The 17,420-nt window shown below is 44.1% G+C and overlaps 2 protein-coding genes and 2 long non-coding RNA genes across 11 annotated transcripts in view; 3 read left to right on the forward strand and 1 right to left on the reverse strand.

The window, feature by feature from the left end:
- Window positions 1-11,930, forward strand: LOC310840566 (small integral membrane protein 8-like). Of its 6 annotated transcripts, none has more exons than XM_083730770.1 (7): window positions 1-45; window positions 1,520-1,661; window positions 2,489-2,677; window positions 5,581-5,675; window positions 8,786-8,893; window positions 10,327-10,529; window positions 11,393-11,930. In XM_083730770.1, the coding sequence occupies exons 3-7, from the start codon at window positions 2,638-2,640 to the stop codon at window positions 11,811-11,813; spliced, it is 867 nt and encodes a 288-aa protein (XP_083586896.1). In that variant the 5' UTR covers window positions 1-45; window positions 1,520-1,661; window positions 2,489-2,637; the 3' UTR covers window positions 11,814-11,930. The 6 variants fall into 6 exon arrangements, 5 of the variants coding, with proteins under 5 accessions (XP_083586896.1, XP_083586898.1, XP_083586897.1 ...); XR_014561936.1 differs by lacking the exon at window positions 1-45 and adding an exon at window positions 375-522 and having other exon boundaries at window positions 2,489-4,612; window positions 5,080-5,675; XM_083730771.1 differs by lacking the exon at window positions 1-45 and adding an exon at window positions 411-522.
- The window catches only part of LOC310840798, a 59,751-nt gene that overhangs the window by 15,048 nt on the left and 27,283 nt on the right, over window positions 1-17,420 (forward strand). The window lies entirely within an intron of this gene.
- LOC310840704 lies at window positions 11,531-13,772 on the reverse strand. Of its 2 annotated transcripts, none has more exons than XR_014562018.1 (3): window positions 13,688-13,772; window positions 11,767-11,890; window positions 11,531-11,669 (listed from the first exon to the last, which is right to left on the reverse strand). It is a non-coding gene; the product is annotated as an uncharacterized lncRNA (long non-coding RNA). The 2 variants fall into 2 exon arrangements; XR_014562019.1 differs by lacking the exon at window positions 13,688-13,772 and adding an exon at window positions 13,578-13,653.
- The window catches only part of CFAP206 (cilia and flagella associated protein 206), a 15,483-nt gene continuing 11,749 nt past the window's right edge, over window positions 13,687-17,420 (forward strand). The window contains exons 1-3 of one of the 2 annotated variants that reach the window (XM_083730365.1): window positions 13,687-13,820; window positions 15,306-15,414; window positions 16,906-16,989. In XM_083730365.1, the coding sequence (XP_083586491.1) occupies window positions 15,307-15,414; window positions 16,906-16,989 (192 nt within the window). In that variant the 5' untranslated portion in view covers window positions 13,687-13,820; window position 15,306. Of the gene's footprint in view, window positions 13,821-13,925; window positions 14,051-15,305; window positions 15,415-16,905; window positions 16,990-17,420 lie in introns of those variants that run through there. The other variant, XM_083730366.1, reaches the window with a different exon arrangement.

The raw sequence follows: 17,420 nt of genomic DNA on the forward strand, positions 1-17,420 counted from the left end.
TTGGAGTCCGCTTTACAGAGCAATCTCCAGCACGTTTACTCAGAAGTAAGTCCTGCTGCTTTCAACGGGTCGCCTCCTTAATTTCCTCCCGCCTTTTGCATTGTTAGCCGCATGATAAACTAGATTATTGTCAATGGTTAGCCGCATGATAAACTAGATTATTGTCAAGGGTCCCACTGTAGTGAAGACCGAAGCTTTCACAACTCCTGCATTTATTTCCACCCTCCTCCATTCCCCTTATGAGGAAACAAAGCGGGGCGGTAATGGGGGGGGGGGGGCTTGACCCTTCCTCTGAAGCGGCCTGGTGCCTTCCAGACGTTTAGACTTCAACTCCCATCAGCCTAAGTCGCGGTCCAAAATGGCCGGCCTTACCGGGGCCTGATGGGAGTTGTAGTCAAAGACGTTGGGAGGACGTTGCTTAGACTAGAGCCGAGTGCCGGCTTAGGCTTCGGAGGCGCGAGAGCGAGCAAGCAGGAGACGACTTTCTCCTAGGCCGCCCCGTGCGAGGAGCAGATCCCGAAGGTGCCCCCCCCCCGCTCCCTTCTTTCTTTCAGGTCGCCGCTGCAGTATTGAATGCGGTGCCAGGTTGAGGGAGGTGTGGGGCTTGTGCTCTAGTTAGCTGGCTTTGAACTTGTGGGTCTGGGGGTCGCGGCACTCCTGGTCCCAAGGAGGCGCAGTTGGGGTGGGGGAGAAGGGTGAGATCGGTTGAATAAATATTTCTGCAACTTGACGACCTACAGCTAGTTTTCCCCTCTTTTGTTATGCCTGTTCTGCAAAGTGTGTAGCGAGCCACTTGTTTTCACTGCCTAGAAAACTTGAGGTGAGTTATATATAAGTTTTGAAACTTCTGGTAGTGAAACGCCCACAGCGTGAGGGGTGAGATTATATTTGGTGGAAGATGTAAGGCCTGCTGCTGCTCACATTTACCTGGAAATAAACTGCTCTGGGCTCGGACGGATTTACTGCCAGGTAAAGTATGGATATGAACAGGCCATATGCAACATGTTCCTTCCTGCAGTCTGGAGCTGAAGCTGGGACCCAGATGGGCTTGAAATACACATAAATAATATGCTTTCAAAGTGGTGGGGAAAACTCATTAACTGGCTAAACCAGGCATCCCCAAACTCGGCCCTCCAGATGTTTTGGGACTACAATTCCCATCATCACTGACCACTGGTCCTGTTAGCTAGGGATGATGGGAGTTGTAGTCCGAAAACACCCGGAGGGCAGAGTTTGGGGATGCCTGGGCTAAACACTCTGGCTGTAGTTGGGGCAGGGTTTGTAGGAGTTGAAATGCATGTGCTGCTGCTATGGTTTATTTACACATATACTACCTGGGCCTAAGAGGAAAGGGTTCACAGCATAACACCCTAACAGATCTTGCTTCTCCCTCAGTCACAGCCTTGGATTCCAGCACGAATCAAGCACAAAGCTGTGTATTGTACATGTTACCTTTATACATGTTTTTAGAACAGAACCCCTAAGCGAGCACTTACCTAAACCAAACTGTTTTATGCAGCAGTAAGATGTCTTCAGCACCTCAGCCTCCAGACTTACAACATGAAGCACCCAAAGAGAAAGACTATCGAACTCCCGGATTCCGAAGTGTCCGAACTACCACCTTGTTCCGTGCTGTGAACCCAGAACTTTTTATTAAACCTGTAAGAAACTTGTTAAGAAATAGCCATGATACGTGTGTGTGCATTCATTATATTACATATTACATCTAATTATAGATTGGGTTGTTGTTTTTTTATTCACAAGCAGCACTTGCTTTGATGGAAAAAATGAAGTTGTTAACTAGCTAATCAGAAGTGTGTGGCATATTTGGAGGTGGGGGGAAGCCAGACTATCTCCAGTGTGTTTTTTAATGTTCACAAAATGGGGAAATTGTTATGGTGTATGTACATTCATGATCTAATAACTAGCTACTGTCTACATTTAAGCATTTTATAAATACCAGTGCATGTTTTTACTTATCGAGTTGGGTAAACTTCATTAAATCTATGAAGTAAAGTGGAGCTAAGTGCACCAAGATTTTGGTTGCAATAGTTATGTAGATATACTTCAAAAGAGCAATGACTATCAGAGGCAAATGGTCTCCTTGACAATTTATTTATTAGAATTATATCCCACTATTTCATGGGTTCAGAGTTGACTATAGCAGTTTTTCCAAATACAAAAACTTCATCCCCAAGTGTCATGCAATCAAAGTAATCAAAATGTTTGAGGGATAAAAGAAGTCAAATCAGTCAACATTTTTACTTTTTATATACCGGTATGTTGAATTGTAACAGTGGTTAAACAGTTTGATTCTGTACGTTTCCATTCCCCATACTGAAAGCTGAACAAAAAGAAGAAGAAGAAGTAACTGAAAAGTTGATAGCCCCCACCCACCTGTGCACACACAGATGTTTGTATATGAACTGGATTAAGTACAATATTTTGGATTTAAATACTAGTATGTTTTTTTTTCTTATCTTCACAGAACAAACCAGTTATGGCTTTTGGGCTTGTAACGATTACTCTTTGCGTAGCCTACATTGGATACTTGCATGCACAACAAGAGAATAAAAAAGATCTTTATGAAGCTATTGACAGTGAGGGAAAGCGACATATGAAGCGGAAGACTTCTAAATGGGACTAAAGAAACGCATGACTTGCACATGTTCTGCATGTAAGGCGACACAAATAAGTGGTATATTTAGTTTTCTGATTTGTGACTTTTCAGGATTTTGTGTGGAAAGCCAGCATTTTTCTTGGCAATAATGGATGTTTCTTTTGAAATATAATGCCTTTTAATAACTAGGAAAAATGATATTGCCTGTACTGAATAAAAAGCCAGCATTATTAAGAAATGTAATATTTGTAACAACTGTTGCAGATATTCTAAGAATAAGCACTGTTGCAGATATTCTAAGAATAAGCACCTCTCTCTCTCTCTCTCTCTCTCTCTCTCACACACACACACACACGCATGTTCTGTGTGTGTGTGCATAGAATGCTACACCAACTTACAAAATTTTAAGAGCAGAAAGGATAACAGAAAATCAGAAAAAGAACAATACATGATAATAAAAGCCATACAATAAATAACCTATAGAATAGAGCCAATTAAACAGCAGCAAAAGCATAATAATCTGTCTTATTATCTGGAAAATAACCTAAGCCTTTATTAAATGCTTGACTATCCTGTGTAAACTACTTGGGAGAGCACACAAAACTTTTTAAAGTTATTTGTTTAAAGGATCTAAAATGCTTTTGTGATCAAAGCTTACCCAGCCTAGCAACAGTTACTGGGTGAGAAGTTAGCCTATATTATGAGACCTCTCACAGCCACATGGTAGGCAGAGCTCCTTAACACCAGGGCTGCAGCTGAAGCGGGTATCATCTTGCCATCAAATAATCTCACCAAACAATGGTGAAACCTTTCTCTCTCTCCCACTAGCATGCACTGTTTCTAAGAAGACAATTCAGTTTAGGCTATGAGAACTAAGATTTCGCTTCCTCATCTAGCCCTCACTTGTCATTGGAGGAGGAAAAATCTTGACTGCAATCATGATTAGGAATCCAGATTTTGACACATTTGTTTGTTGTGCTGTTTGTTCAAAACTAATTCCACCACCTCCTAGACCAGAGACTTTTGAGCGGATTCGAGAATACAAGCCTTACAAAACTCGGTATTATACACACAGAGATATATTGGGTGAGTAGATAGTCACTTTATTTAATTTTAGATACTCACGCCTGTCCACCAAAAAGCCAATATATCTGGTGCTCAGTTGTTTTCATGCAGACATTGATCGCTCAGATACACTTAAGGTGTATCCACACATATTACAGTAATTACAGTTCCAGTAATTCCCATGTTAAACAGGATAAGAGTAAAATCTGGAGAAAATGCAGAAAGAAGGCCACAAACACAAGAGGGTAGAGGCCTTAGTTAGGTAAAAATACTTCTGTCAGTTAGGGGAAGGGCTTTTAGCTTATAAAAAGATGTAAGTGTGTGAGAGACATGATGGAGAGTTTATGAAAGTTTAGGAAGAGTATAATAATTACTTGTCTCTCTGTCAACACAATCAATATAGTCGCATGACACTGGTTTGGGACAGACCAAAAGCAGTGCTTTATACAACGTCTAATGTACCTATGGGATTTACTGCTGTAGGACAGAGAGACTCTGGTGGCCTCTAGAACTAACCTTCAAAAATTATTTGTTGTGAATGCATTTTTTCTTGATAAATATGTTAACGGATGAAAGTTTGACCAGACATTTGATTAGCTTGTCTTAAGATCCGTGGGCATGTTAGCAAGAGCCAGGACCCGCTGCCCTGTGTGGCGAATCACCAGGGCTACAGGGTTTGGAGCATTCCTAGACTCCCGAACTCTCCTGCCCATTCAGCCACTGCTTTCCCCAGCTAACAGCCGAGGCTGATGCTTGATTTGTGACCACCGATTACTGGTTCCTGGATCCTCCCAGCGGTCAAAAGCCAGTCTCTGACAAAAGCCCAGTACCACTTGATGCAATGTTCATTCATCGCCCTATAGTGCCAACTGCTGGAACTGCACCCTTACCACTGTGCTCCATGTTGCAGCTGCTCATGTTGGTATGGTCTTCCCTTCTGCTTTTTGAAAAGGAAGAATGGGCATCTGCACTGTGGGGTGGGAATGCAGAGTGCCTGCTTCAACTGGGAAATCGTCTTGCTGGTGAGGGAGTGCTGCTGCTGCTGCTGCATTAGCACAGAACGTAGGAAACTGCCTTATGCTGAATTAGACCATTGGTCTGTCCTAGCTTAGCGTTGTCTATCTATTGTGGCCCTCCAGTATATTAAACGAGTCTCTTCCAGCCCTATCTGGAGCTGTCAGAGATTGCACATGGGGCCTTCTGCATGCAGAGCAGGTGCACTACCAGTCAGCTACAAAGCACAGCTGGGCCCACCAGTTACCGACACAGAATTTGTTCGTGCCTGTGTGGGGCACTGTTGTGTGCCCTGTGGAACTCCTTGGCTTGTGCTACATGGTGCCGATTGTGGCCTGCTTTTTTAATGCGCAGGCCCAGAGAGCAGCTGAATCCCGCAGGCTTACTACGTGTGAATCCTACAAAGGCTCTCCTGAATGGGGCCAATGCATGCCATCACTTCTAGATGTAAGCCTGATGTTAGTGCTTGCTTGTGTTCTGATGTAGCTCACTTGGTAGAGCATGAGACTCTTAATCTCAGGGTCGTTGGTTCAAGCCCCACATTGGGGGAAAAGATGCCTGCACTGCAGGAGCTGGACTGGATGACCCTAGTGGTCCCTTCCAGCTCTACAATTCTATGCAGTCAAATCTGCTATCAAGTTGATCTGAGTAATCATTTTTTACATACTGAAATCAACCCAGGTCATTAAAAATGATGGGGGTGCACCAGCCTTCAGGAAATTATACATGGTTGAATAATATTAAATAAAAACACCTTAAATCTTAAAGCATCTATCTTAAATGTTCAAGCAAAGGAACAGGTGGCATGCGTAGTAGTTTATGTATAACCTGTAGTGTTTTGTTCCCCAATTGTGGTTTGTTTGTTTTTTTGGAATACGTAGACTTGGGAGCTGACATTAAGCAAGCAGAAGCAGATAGAAGAGAAGCAGAAGTACAACAACGAATTGAAAAAGTGCAAGCTAGACTATTGCTTCAGGTACAACTGTTCTGCTGTCATCGCATTATCCAATCCGTTGCACTGGGGCCTTTCTGCGAATATTTACTGATGTATAATGCAGACAGCATATTTTACAGAAATATGCGATATATTGGGTGGGGAACCTGTGACCCTCCAGAGGCTGTGGGGCTCCAGCTCCCATCAGCCCTGGACAGCATAGCCAATGGACTAAGGGATGATGGGAATTGCAGCCCAACAATATGGGCTATAACTTGCCTAACCTTGCTATATATGATTACATGAGTTTTATAGGTTTTACAATGTTTTGCTTTTAATGTTTATTTTGTAATCCACACTTTCAAGGCTATATTCTTCAATGTGGGATATAAATATTTATTTACGTAATAAAATAATTGAATAAAAATACCATTGTATGGATCAGTTCTGTATTTATCTTTCTGATGTGTTAATTTGGGTATCTAACTCACCAGTGTTACAGATCAGGGTTTAGATTTGCTCATTAGCAACCCAGTATGGCAGGGAATAAAGCATAAGCCAGTGCCAAAGACCACAGACTCATAATTGAACCAAATCAATTGATTTATTGGTAGTACAGTGTTTCATTTAAGGCACGTTATTGTCTTCATGTCTGGGACGCGGGTGGCGTTGTGGGTAAAACCTCAGCACCTAGGACTTGCTGATCGCATGGTCGGCGGTTCGAATCCCCGCGGTGGGGTGCACTTCCGTTGTTCGGTCCCAGCGCCTGCCAACGTAGCAGTTCGAAAGCACCCCCGGGTGCAAGTAGATAAATAGGGACCGCTTACCAGCGGGAAGGTAAACAGCGTTCCGTGTGCTGCGCTGACTCGCCAGAGCAGCTTCGTCACGCTGGCCACGTGACCCGGAAGTGTCTGCGGACAGTGCTGGCTCCCGGCCTATAGAGTGAGATGAGCGCACAACCCTAGAGTCTGTCAAGACTGGCCCGTACTGGCAGGGGTACCTTTACCTTTATTGTCTTCATGTAGAAGATAATGATATTTTGAAATTAGAGCAACTTAAAGATAGAGCAAATTAAAGCAATGTAATACAGCAGTATAGTACCTTTAGAAAATAAATTTTCCAAATGACATATAGCATAATAATTAAATTGACAAAAGAATGAATCAGTGTCTTCTTCCTGCCCTTCTAGTTGTAACCTAGAATTTCTAAGTTTTGCAGCGTATTAGCATTTTGGAATAAAGTTCATGGTTACCCAGCCAGTGCTGTGAGCTAAGATCTTGTGACCTTTAAAAGCAGAGTTAGATAAACTGCAAGCAGAGAGAGGGGGCGAATTCTTTAACTCGGCATCTGGACTGCGAGGATGGAATTTCCCACTTTATCGCAATTTCATTACTCTATCTTGGAGTAGGGAGAGGGAGTGAAACTGCAGCCCTTGCCTCTTCATCGGCTCTTCACTTAGGACAGGGATGGGGAACATGTGGCCCTCCAGATGTTGGACTACAACTGCTGGGACTGATGGGAGTTGGAGTCCAAAACATCTGAGGGGCCACAGGTTCCCCATTCCTGGCGTAGGGCTTGTGAGCCATGACACATCCCAGCACTTGCTTCCCAAAAGAGTTCAGTGTTCTGATCCTACATTTGTTTAGGCATTGTGGCTCGTTGTCTTTAAGTTCCTTAACATCTCATAACACTGATGGTATGGTGTTTCCTTTTAATCTTCTCATCCAGGATGCCAAGGTCTCCCATAGACGGCAGAGAAACATGGCATAAAGTTCCAAGCTGCCTTGGTATAGTGTCACAGAAGCAAACTTTTCATCCCTTTAGTGCATTGTGGCTGCTCTCCTGTGTGCTTGACATTGGTTCTGCTGATGCAACAGGGTCCTGAGTAACACAATCTACTCCTGGGGAAACTACTGCCACCAGCAATGTAGAAACAGCAGCAGCTGTCTTTTCATGGCCGCAGTTGGGAATTTGTGGCCTTCCAGATATTGCTCTCTTCCCTGACCGTTTGTCCAATGGCTCTTGTGCCAGCTCACCACCTTTCCCAGAAAGCTCTGTTTAGGGGTTTTCCACTGGCTAATGTGAATTCTTCTGGTGCCATTTCTGTCTGCCCATTTGGAAAAAAAAGGTTTGGATCATTCTGCCAACATGTTTCTGGGCTGTACCACTTTCAGACTGCAGGTGGGCATGTGCACAGTTGAATGGTTTGCTGTAGAAATAAAATCTCTGCACACAGGTTTGCTGTAAAAAAACAAAAACAAACCCACAACCCTTCACATAGAAAACCTAGACATTTGACGAGGCCCAAAGCCTTCTCCCTGCTACTTCTCTGTACAGTGGTACCTCGGGTTACATACGCTTCAGGTTACAGACTCTGCTAACCCAGAAATAGTACCTCAGGTTAAGAACTTTGCTTCAGGATGAGAACAGAAATCGTGCTCCGGCGGCACGGCAGCAGCTGGAGGCCCCATTAGCTAAAGTGGTGCTTCAGGTTAAGAACAGTTTCAGGTTAGAATGGACCTCCAGAACGAATTAAGTACTTAACCCGAGGTACCACTGTATAGTGATACCTTGGTTTACAAAATTAATCCATTCTGGAAGCCTGTTCTTAAACCAAAACCGTTCTTAAACTGAGGCGCTCTCTCCCTAATGAGGCCTCCTGCCGCCAGTGCCCTTCCACCGTTCGGATTCCGTTCTTAGACTGAGATAAAGTTCTCAATCTGGGACACTATTTCCGGTTTTGCGGAGTTTGTAAACCGAATCGTTCTTAAACCGGACTGTTCTTAAATCAAGGTACCACTGTACAGGGAACTATATGGAAGAACAGACAGTTGTGTAAGCTGCCACCTTTAGTCTGGAGTGGTAAAGCCCAAACACAGGCATATCCTCTATTCTGCTGCTTATGATAACTATTGCTGTGCTGCTGCTTTAAAAAAGAAAATTAATGGGGAAATAATAAATATAGGGTGATATCCAACTAAGTCATAGAGCAGACCCATTTAAATTAAGGGACTTGTTGCTTAAGGTCAGTGATATTAATGGGTCTGCTTTGACTATGACTTAGTTGGATATCACCCAGAGCGATCTAGCTGATGTGCAGCATCAGAATGTCCTCAGCACAGTTTTCTTCATGGCTATGCCTTTTTTTGTAGGCTGCAACAGAAAGAGAGGATGCTGTGGAAGATGCCCTCAATCGTGCAGCTGCTCTACACCAGCAAGATATTGAAGCCCTTAAAGAGAAAGACGAAAAAGCATTGCAAGTCAGTAGTCGTTTTATTTTTGTTTGCAACATCTCAAGAGACAATGCCTTGCATTTGGAGTTCTGTGGGGACGGATTCCCACCAATTGACACCCCCATGTCTGGATCCCTCTACACTGCAGTATGTCCTGCACCATTCCCAAAGCGCCCCCCCCCCCCGTTCTTGGGGAAGGGAGTATGGGGCTGCAGAGGGAAGGGTGGAAGAGGCAGAAAAAGTCCCACTCCATGAACTGAAATCTGCTTTATTTATGTAATGGTTCTAGGGGTTGCTCGTGCGTAAGTTGCCGCCACTCCTGGCTAGGTTACCTGGTTGAACCCTTTCTGTCTGGACAGCCTTTCACTTCGTGGCTGTCTCAGTCGCTGGCAGAATCCGTCAGTGGGCGTTTCTTGAACTTCTTCCAGCAAAGAAGTTCTTTGACGCCAAGTCTCCTCCTACTCTCCCTGCGTGGAAGTCTTCTGCGCAGGGAGGGTGTGGGCAGCGGAGTACCCGTGCTCTCCCCACTGGTCTCCGGTGAAGAGTCCTGGAGCCTTCTCTCCAATTCCCCCATCTGCCCCCCTTCACCCCTGGTGTTACGCTGATTTCCTTCCCCAGCAGATGGGCTGCCTCTCTCCCTGCTGGGCCCTTCTCCGGCATTGCTTGGGAGCCTTGCCTCCACCTCTGGCTCTGATGGCAGTTCCCTGACAATTTATGAATGGAATTTTGGGTCCAAACCTACATAAACATGCAGAAGCTGCATGTGGCACAATTTCTCTTGTAACAAGTAGGTGGATGGGGGGGGTTGTTCTTGAAAACTCCACTGAATTAAAAAACAACAACACCATGAATGAAAATCTAGGGTGTCAAGGTAAAGATTCAGCTGAAACCTCTCTGACATGCAAGGAGGGCTTGTTTGTTTTTTTAGGTGGGAGCAGTGCTTTTTTTGTAGGGGGACGCAGGGGGACACATACCCTTAAACATTTTGTGAATCTAAGTTTGGCCTCATTGAGGGGCAGTATTTCAATATGACTAGGAAAATGAGAATGCCCCTTAACAATTTTTAGAAAATAAAGTACTGGATGGGAGAGTTTAAAACTGATTTATTACTGGCATTTTGACATCCTTTCTAGTCTGTGTCTCATTCTATTTCTACACATAAGAGCTGGCAGTAAAACTTTATTTTAGAACTACATTTATCTATTTATTTAAAATGTAAAAGGGCATTTCATTTTTCATAAATATATAAAACTTAAGTGTTCAGTGCACTGGTGAGACAGTCGCCAGAAAGATAGCCTCCGCAAGCTATGTGGCTGAAGCATTTGAACTTACATTTTCTACATCCAAAGTGGTTTATAAAGCATGGTGCGTTCTTTCTAGGCTCGTCTTGTTTAAAACAGGGATGAAGCAGTCTAATCCCTCCCTTCCTATTCTAATTTGTTTTTCTAACGCTGCTGCAGGAGGCTGTGAAGAACACAAGGATAGAAATGCTCCATCACCTGGAACTGGAACTGAAAAGAGAATCAGAAGCTGCTGAGCAGAGGATGACACACAAACTTCAACGACTCATGCTGGAGCTCGCAATGGAGAAGTCAAAAGCCGTTGCTGAAGCTAGACAGGAAGAGAGGAACAAAATATCTGGAATGCTTGACAAGCAAAACAAGTACTTGGCTTAACAACCCCATTTCATATTTTAAAGCAGGGATGGTGAAACCACTGGACTACGTCACCCATCATCCCTGATAGTTGACCATGCTGGTTAGGGATGATGGGATAATGAGTTCATTGCCACCTGGAGGGACTTGGGCTTCCCATCCCTGTTGAATATAAGGGGATGGGTTTAAGAGAGCTGCACCTGACCTTGTTTGCATCCAGATATCTGCATCCAGATAGAGTACTTTCCACCACCAGTGTTCCTCCAGCTGATCTGCAGGAGCTGGATGTCCACTGGGTGCTTTCAAAAGTGGGACTGGTTTGCTAATGGGTCACTGAGATATTGCAAATGGGACATGGGCAGCAGTAAATCTGGATTAAATTGATGGGTATTTTGATGCCAATGGCATTGTGTGGATGTAGCTTGTGGTTAGTGAGGAGAGCACTTAAGCACAAGCCGAGGTTCAGGTGACATGCTGAATCAATTCTTAGCTTGGTAAAAGAGCCTCTTTTAGGTTGGGCTCCTTCTAGAAGCCTGCATGTTGATACAACCCTGGTAAGCCATTGTTGGGCTTGCTGTGATTTGCAAACAAGGCTGATGTGATCAGTGGAGTTAACTCCCTGTTATGTGTGCTGTTGGATAGTACCAGATTTAATAGAATCTGATAGTAAAGATGGGCAGGATGGGGGTTAGGTCTTCAGACGTTTTGCTATCTGGTTTCCACCTACAGATTTAGTCCAGTTTATTGGAAGGCATTTCGCTTTGCCTCTAGCTGAAAGAAATGTGCAGTTCACACAAGACTGGCTTTCAAATTGCCAGTAATGAAAAATTATGTTGAAGTTATCATATGATCTTTTCTCTCACCCCCTTAGGAAGTTTTTGGAACAATTCCGGAAAGCTGGAGAGATTGCCAATGAAATTTATCAGAAGAACCTGCAGCAGTTGTCCGTGGAGAAAAAATATGAAATGGAAATGGCCTTTAAAATCTCCCAGAAAGAGTTTCAGGAAGAAACTGAGAAACTTCTCAAAAACGCAGAAAATCTCCGTGAGGCTCAGTTGGAAGAGGTGTCACACGAGGTGAGCAGGAAAAGTGGGGAGATCCTGACTCTTAGCCAGCAACTGGAAAGCATGACAGACTGGAAAGATAGCCTGGAAGCAGAAATATTAGAAACAAGAGAAGCATTTCAGAAATACATTAACCTCACATTTCCACAACTTGCACCAGGGCAAGCAGACTTTATCTTACCATTCAGAAAAGTATCTCAGTTTGTTGACTCTGGTGTAGAAACGTAAGCTGAATGACAACCAGGAAGGAGTTCTGCCTGTTTGCTGCAGCCATCCAGTCTTGCTGTAGAAGAGTTGCTTAACTGCTGGGGAAGGAGGAGAAATAAATCCATCTTCTCTCACTAAGGTTTAACTGTGTGCCTGTGTCTATATTTCCCTTGGATAACTCATGAACTCCCCTGTGACTCGGATTGTGAAGCTGTGCTCTTTGAGGGGTGGATGGAGAATCTTGCTTCTGTATACTAAAAGAGAGCTGCTTCTGTAAAAGTTAGGGAGCACGGATGTCTCAATTTGAGCCCTGAAACTAGCAAGCGTGCCTCTGGACATGTGCAGAGAGCCTATCCCACTTTGCTACTGGGTTAACTGTAAGCTGCCTCCATACATATTTTATTTGAAGATGATATACTGCCAACTCAAGAAGGGTGGCTTCTAACAACTGCAAGCACCAGCACCTTAAAAAAAAATATGAAAGGGGATGGAGGAGCTATGAAATCGCCCCTGATTTACTGCAACACATTCTAAGGCTATGAGTACCTATCATAAAGGTGGCAAAGCTGTGGACTTACAGGTGTTGCTGGACTACAACTCCTATCACCAATAAGTTCATTGGTCTTGCTGGCCGGTGCTGATGGGAATTGGAACACAATCAGATATAGGTGTGCCCTATTAAAGTGCATGGAAGTGTTGAGGCACAACAAATCAATCACCCCATGACTTTGCAGTTAGGAAAGTGATGTGGAAATGCAGTGAAAGATGCAGAATAATGATTGATGGACACAAAATGAAAGCTCTATAAGCTCAATAAAGAGCAGACACTGTATAGTCTCTGCATCAGCGAGGCTGGGGGTGAGGTCTTGTCACCTGGCAGTCCAGGACCTACATACACCCTGCCCAGGCTTGCACATCAAGAGTTCGCTGCTGTGCTGCTAATGCAGCAAAAACGGGGGTTACCAGCCTCTACAGCAACAGCAGTGCCGTGATTCTCCAACAGAGACTCCCCCCCCCAGGTGTAACCCATTGTCTTTTGAGAGACGGATGCCAACAATGTTGTCCTGTGGGATTGTCAAAAAGCAGACTGCATTAATTAGCATACAAATAGTGTTCCCTTGCTCAGTGGATTCACTTTAGGAAAGTCCTCCCATAGGCAGCATGCTGAAAACAGTTCTCACAATCTCTGGTGGCCCAACAGTAACCAGTGTGTCCAACACAGTAGTTCCACAGTAGAGGCTATTAAGAGGGGTGCAGAAAACAGCTTTCAAATGCCTCTTAGGTGGATTTGGGAAGTCACAGTCTCTTGTGTTTTGTGTGTTTTAAAACCTAGCACATAGCTAGGATGAGATGCTGATTTGAAGGATATTTCCCCGGCTGCGTTTCCAGCAAGAGCAACAAAGAATGACAGGCTGACGACGCATCCTCCAGCAGCATGGGACGCGTGCTTGGAGACCCCAGTGGGCTATTACGATTCTCACCGTGTCCTGTGGGATGCAACCATAGGCATAGCCAGGGAGGAGGGGGGGGGGGGGCAGCACAATAAAACAATAGAAATAGTTAACTAACTGACCAATCATGTCGGTCCTGCTCCCCCTCAAAAGTCCTGCCTCCCCTAACCAAGTCCTGCCCCCCACCAAAAAACAACCCTGGCTGCGCCCATGGATGCAACAGGTGTGTGTGAGAAACAGCTTTCAGCCAATATTGCCCTCATAAAGTGGGGAGGACAGTGGGGTAGGCAAGCGTGGGGACAATAAGCTCCGCGGCGGGGAGGCAGGAGCTCACAGAGGTCGGGAGGTGGGTTAAGTCCCCCAGCGAACACGTGTGCACCCATTCCGAAGACCGCTGAGCCTGACCTAAGCCCGCGCCGCCTCCGGCCTTCTAGCTCCGCCTACCTGCGAGGCCCCGGCGGTCTCCATGGAGACGCGGCTCTTCCGCAGAAACACTACGAGGGCGCTTCTTCCCTTTCAGGGGCCGAGAAGACAGGAGGCTCCGAGGGCGCCGCGTGAGGCGGGAGGGGAGAAGCAGGTAAATCTCCGTGCTCGTCTTGAGGGGGAGAGACTACTGTTATTTACAGAGACGGAAGAGCCAAGGAGTGGCGGGGGGGGGGGGGGAGAGAGTTTTACTGGAGCCAGGTGAGCGGGGTGGCAGATCACATATTGTTAAATTCCTTCAAGAGGGTCGCCAGTATCCCCTTCCCCCATCTGCTCAGGACTCTGGTGCTTTCCCTTGCTATAGAGAACAAAGAAATTACACAGGTGAAGTTTTCCCGCTGCTGCACTTCTGGAGGGGGGGGAGGCGTAGAGAGAATTAAGCACCTGTTGAATTTATTCATGTCTGCGTACAGCTGAGGGGCAAGCGGGAGGAGAAAGGGAGGGATATGGTGTGGGTAAAGATGGGACTCCAAAGGAACCAACAGGAGCCAATGTTCCTGGCTGTTCCTTGGATCCAGCAAGGCACGCTCCCATCCACCCATTTAAGGTGCTGCTTTTGACCTTTAAAGCCCTTCACGGCCTAGGACCCTCGTACCTACGGGACCGCCTCTCCTGGTATGCCCCACGGAGAGCCTCAAGGTCCATAAATAATAACACCCTAGTGGTCCCAGGCCCTAAAGAAGTTAGATTGGCTTAGGGAGTCAGGAATTCTCACTCTTGTCACTGATATCACAGTGGTGGGTAACCTCAAACCCATGTACCAAACATGGCCCACCAGGCCATTTTTAGGAAGTCATACCCACACATCCCACACCTGATACCATGCATGACATCAGATATGGTGTGGGTAAAGATGGGACTCCAAAGGAACCAACAGGAGCCAATGTTCCCGGCTGTTCCTTGGATCCAGCAAGGCACGCACCCATCCACCCATCTTGTTTACATAATCTGATTTTTATTATTATTAATCACATAAACATCAATATCCATAATAGTGAATAAATCATAGTAAATATTAAGATATACGTATACACAGTAAATAAGGTGTGTGTATGTGTATATATACACACAATCTAGCTCTTAATTATAAGTTTAAGAAAAAAGGTGGAAGAGTGGAATAAGAACATGTAAAACACAAAAATAATTATAATTTCATCTCATAAAATCAGGATTATCTATTTTATTACATCAACTTGAACAAAGGTTTTTTGTTTTGTTTTTTCCAAATGGCAACTGATAAAGTTAAATGCCATAGCTAGTTCACATGAACAAGGCCTGATACTTTTTAGAAATACATAAATTGAAGCCTTCCATGTCTTGAGGCATGCTCGAAAAGAGTGTCAAGCATGCCTCCCTTTCTCTCAAAAATGCACAATTTCAAATCTCAATTAAGATACAGGTATGTATAATCCCTAACTAAAGTATTATATAATATATTGTGTCTTTATGCAGAAGTAGGCAGCTTCTTGAAAACTTAAAAGATTGAGGAAGTTTCAATTGAATGTGCAATCACAATACTGTCAGTTATTCTGTGAAAAAAATTGTAACAACGTGAGCCCTTCATATCTTGATAATGCAGAATGACTCACTCTCAAGCTGAAAGTGTCATAAAGAATATCATCCGTGAAATAGGACAAGAATGTGCCATGAAAGGTCAAACCGTATCAGAAACTCTGGTGGCATTCATGGTAAGTGCAAAATACACAATTTGCTAATGTGCTTCATTTAAAAGCTCTGCTTCTAGCAGTGTTAGAAACTGAAATATGAAAGCTAGGAGCTAAATGGCACCTTAAACCTAGGTTATGGGTACCATAACAGAATGTCTAGGCGCGCTTTTAAAATAACAAGAATACCAAGCTGAAAATGAATGAACTACAGCTAAACCTATCAGCTTGGATGACGCTGCAGCAATCGCTTGGAAATCGAGGTGGGGGGAATTTCTCCTCTTAGGCCCTCAGCGCCAGCAGTGGCAGTTTTAATCTGAAATCTTAGACGCGGTACTGTGCCCAGAGCTCAGAAACTGCTCATGCGAATGAAATTCCCTGTCGCAAAATGCGCCTAGAACAATGGGAGTTTCAAACGCTGCTTTCTAGTCATGTTAACATGTCACTCCTGTGGCATTAAAATAGTGTTAAAGGAACATGATTGTCTCAGGGCTAAAATGCAAGTGCAGTGGTACCTCGGGTTACATACGCTTCAGGTTACAGACTCCGCTAACCCAGAAATAGTACCTCGGGTTAAGAACTTTGCTTCAGGACGGGAACAGAAATCGTGCTCCGGCGGCGCGGTGGCAGCGGGAGGCCCCATTAGCTAAAGTGGTGCTTCAGGTTAAGAACAGTTTCAGGTTAAGAACAGACCTCCAGAACGAATTAAGTTCTTAACCTGAGATACCACTGTAACACAAGAGTTACACAGGTAACCCTTGGAACTCTAGAACCCATGGACAACTAAGGAAGCTGAACGTTGAAAGGTTCAGGACACACAAAAGAAGATGCTTTTTCACGCAGCACATAGTTAAACTGAGGAGCTCACTTCCAAATGAAGCAGTGATGACCACCAACCTGGATGGTTTGAGAAGAGTATTCATGACTTTCAGTGGCTACTAGCTGCAATAGCAGTGCTCCACTTGCAGACTGAGAAAGACTCATTGCTTCTTGTGCTTTCCACAGTAGTACACCAACTCTAGCATTTTGCTTCTTGAGCTGGGCAGGTAATGATGACATTTGTACTTCCCCAAATGCTGGGAATGCAGCCCCTATATTTGTTCTCTGGAGCTCACAACCACACTTCTTCAAGCAATGTTTTAAAGGAGGCTAGAACTGAGAGCAGAATAAAACCTCATACTGAGTTGCTTCTATCTAGTGCTGCCATAATGGCTGTACTTTTGGGGCTCTGCTCTATATTTTATTTAATAGAATGATAAATTAACCACACATTTATTGCATATTTAAAAATAATTTTTAGTTCCCACTGATTTTGCTAAAATTTCCAAGTAAGTATGCTTGCTAGGACCAGGAAGTTAGTTCTCATACCTATTAAATTAAACTGGGAAATGCCATTTAGTGGGGAAACCTTGAGCAGTTGGGACATTTAATTTGTTTTATTCTGCGGTAAGAGCACAAGATAAATATTTAACTGGAAGCCTGGTGTTTTTTGTTTTTGGTTTGTTTTACTTATAGGTGAAAGCTGTAGTATTGGATCCAAGGAATGGATTTAATGTGGACAGGACCCTTACAAAGGCTGATGTGCAAAAACTTATTAAGGTAATTTTGTGAATCTAAACATTTGTTTAACTATTTTTATACTGATTTCAATGAACTTACTAAGACTTATCAACAAATTAAAGCAGTCTCTCAAGCAACTCATGAACTCTGTGGGAATTGAGCAGCCTAACTCTACTCAGGATTACAGCCTAAATTATTGTTTTGTGTATAGTGTTTACCAAATTAATAAAAAGCTACGTTTCAGACCACAAAATCATTTAAAACCTATGCTCTCAGAGTCATCTAAAGCCACATATCTCTCAGTGATAAACCTTTGACTGCTGTCCATTTTCTCATTATCCGTTGAAATCTCTCCCAACTGCTTCTCCAAACCTGCACAATTGGATCATAATTTTGTATACCCAGTTGATGATCACAAAATATAACGTTTGATTTAAATGTAATGGAAATTTGGCGAGCAGATTACACTT

This window comes from Podarcis gaigeae, assembly GCF_964106915.1.
Source record: "Podarcis gaigeae genome assembly, chromosome: 3".
Lineage (NCBI taxonomy): Eukaryota > Metazoa > Chordata > Lepidosauria > Squamata > Lacertidae > Podarcis > Podarcis gaigeae.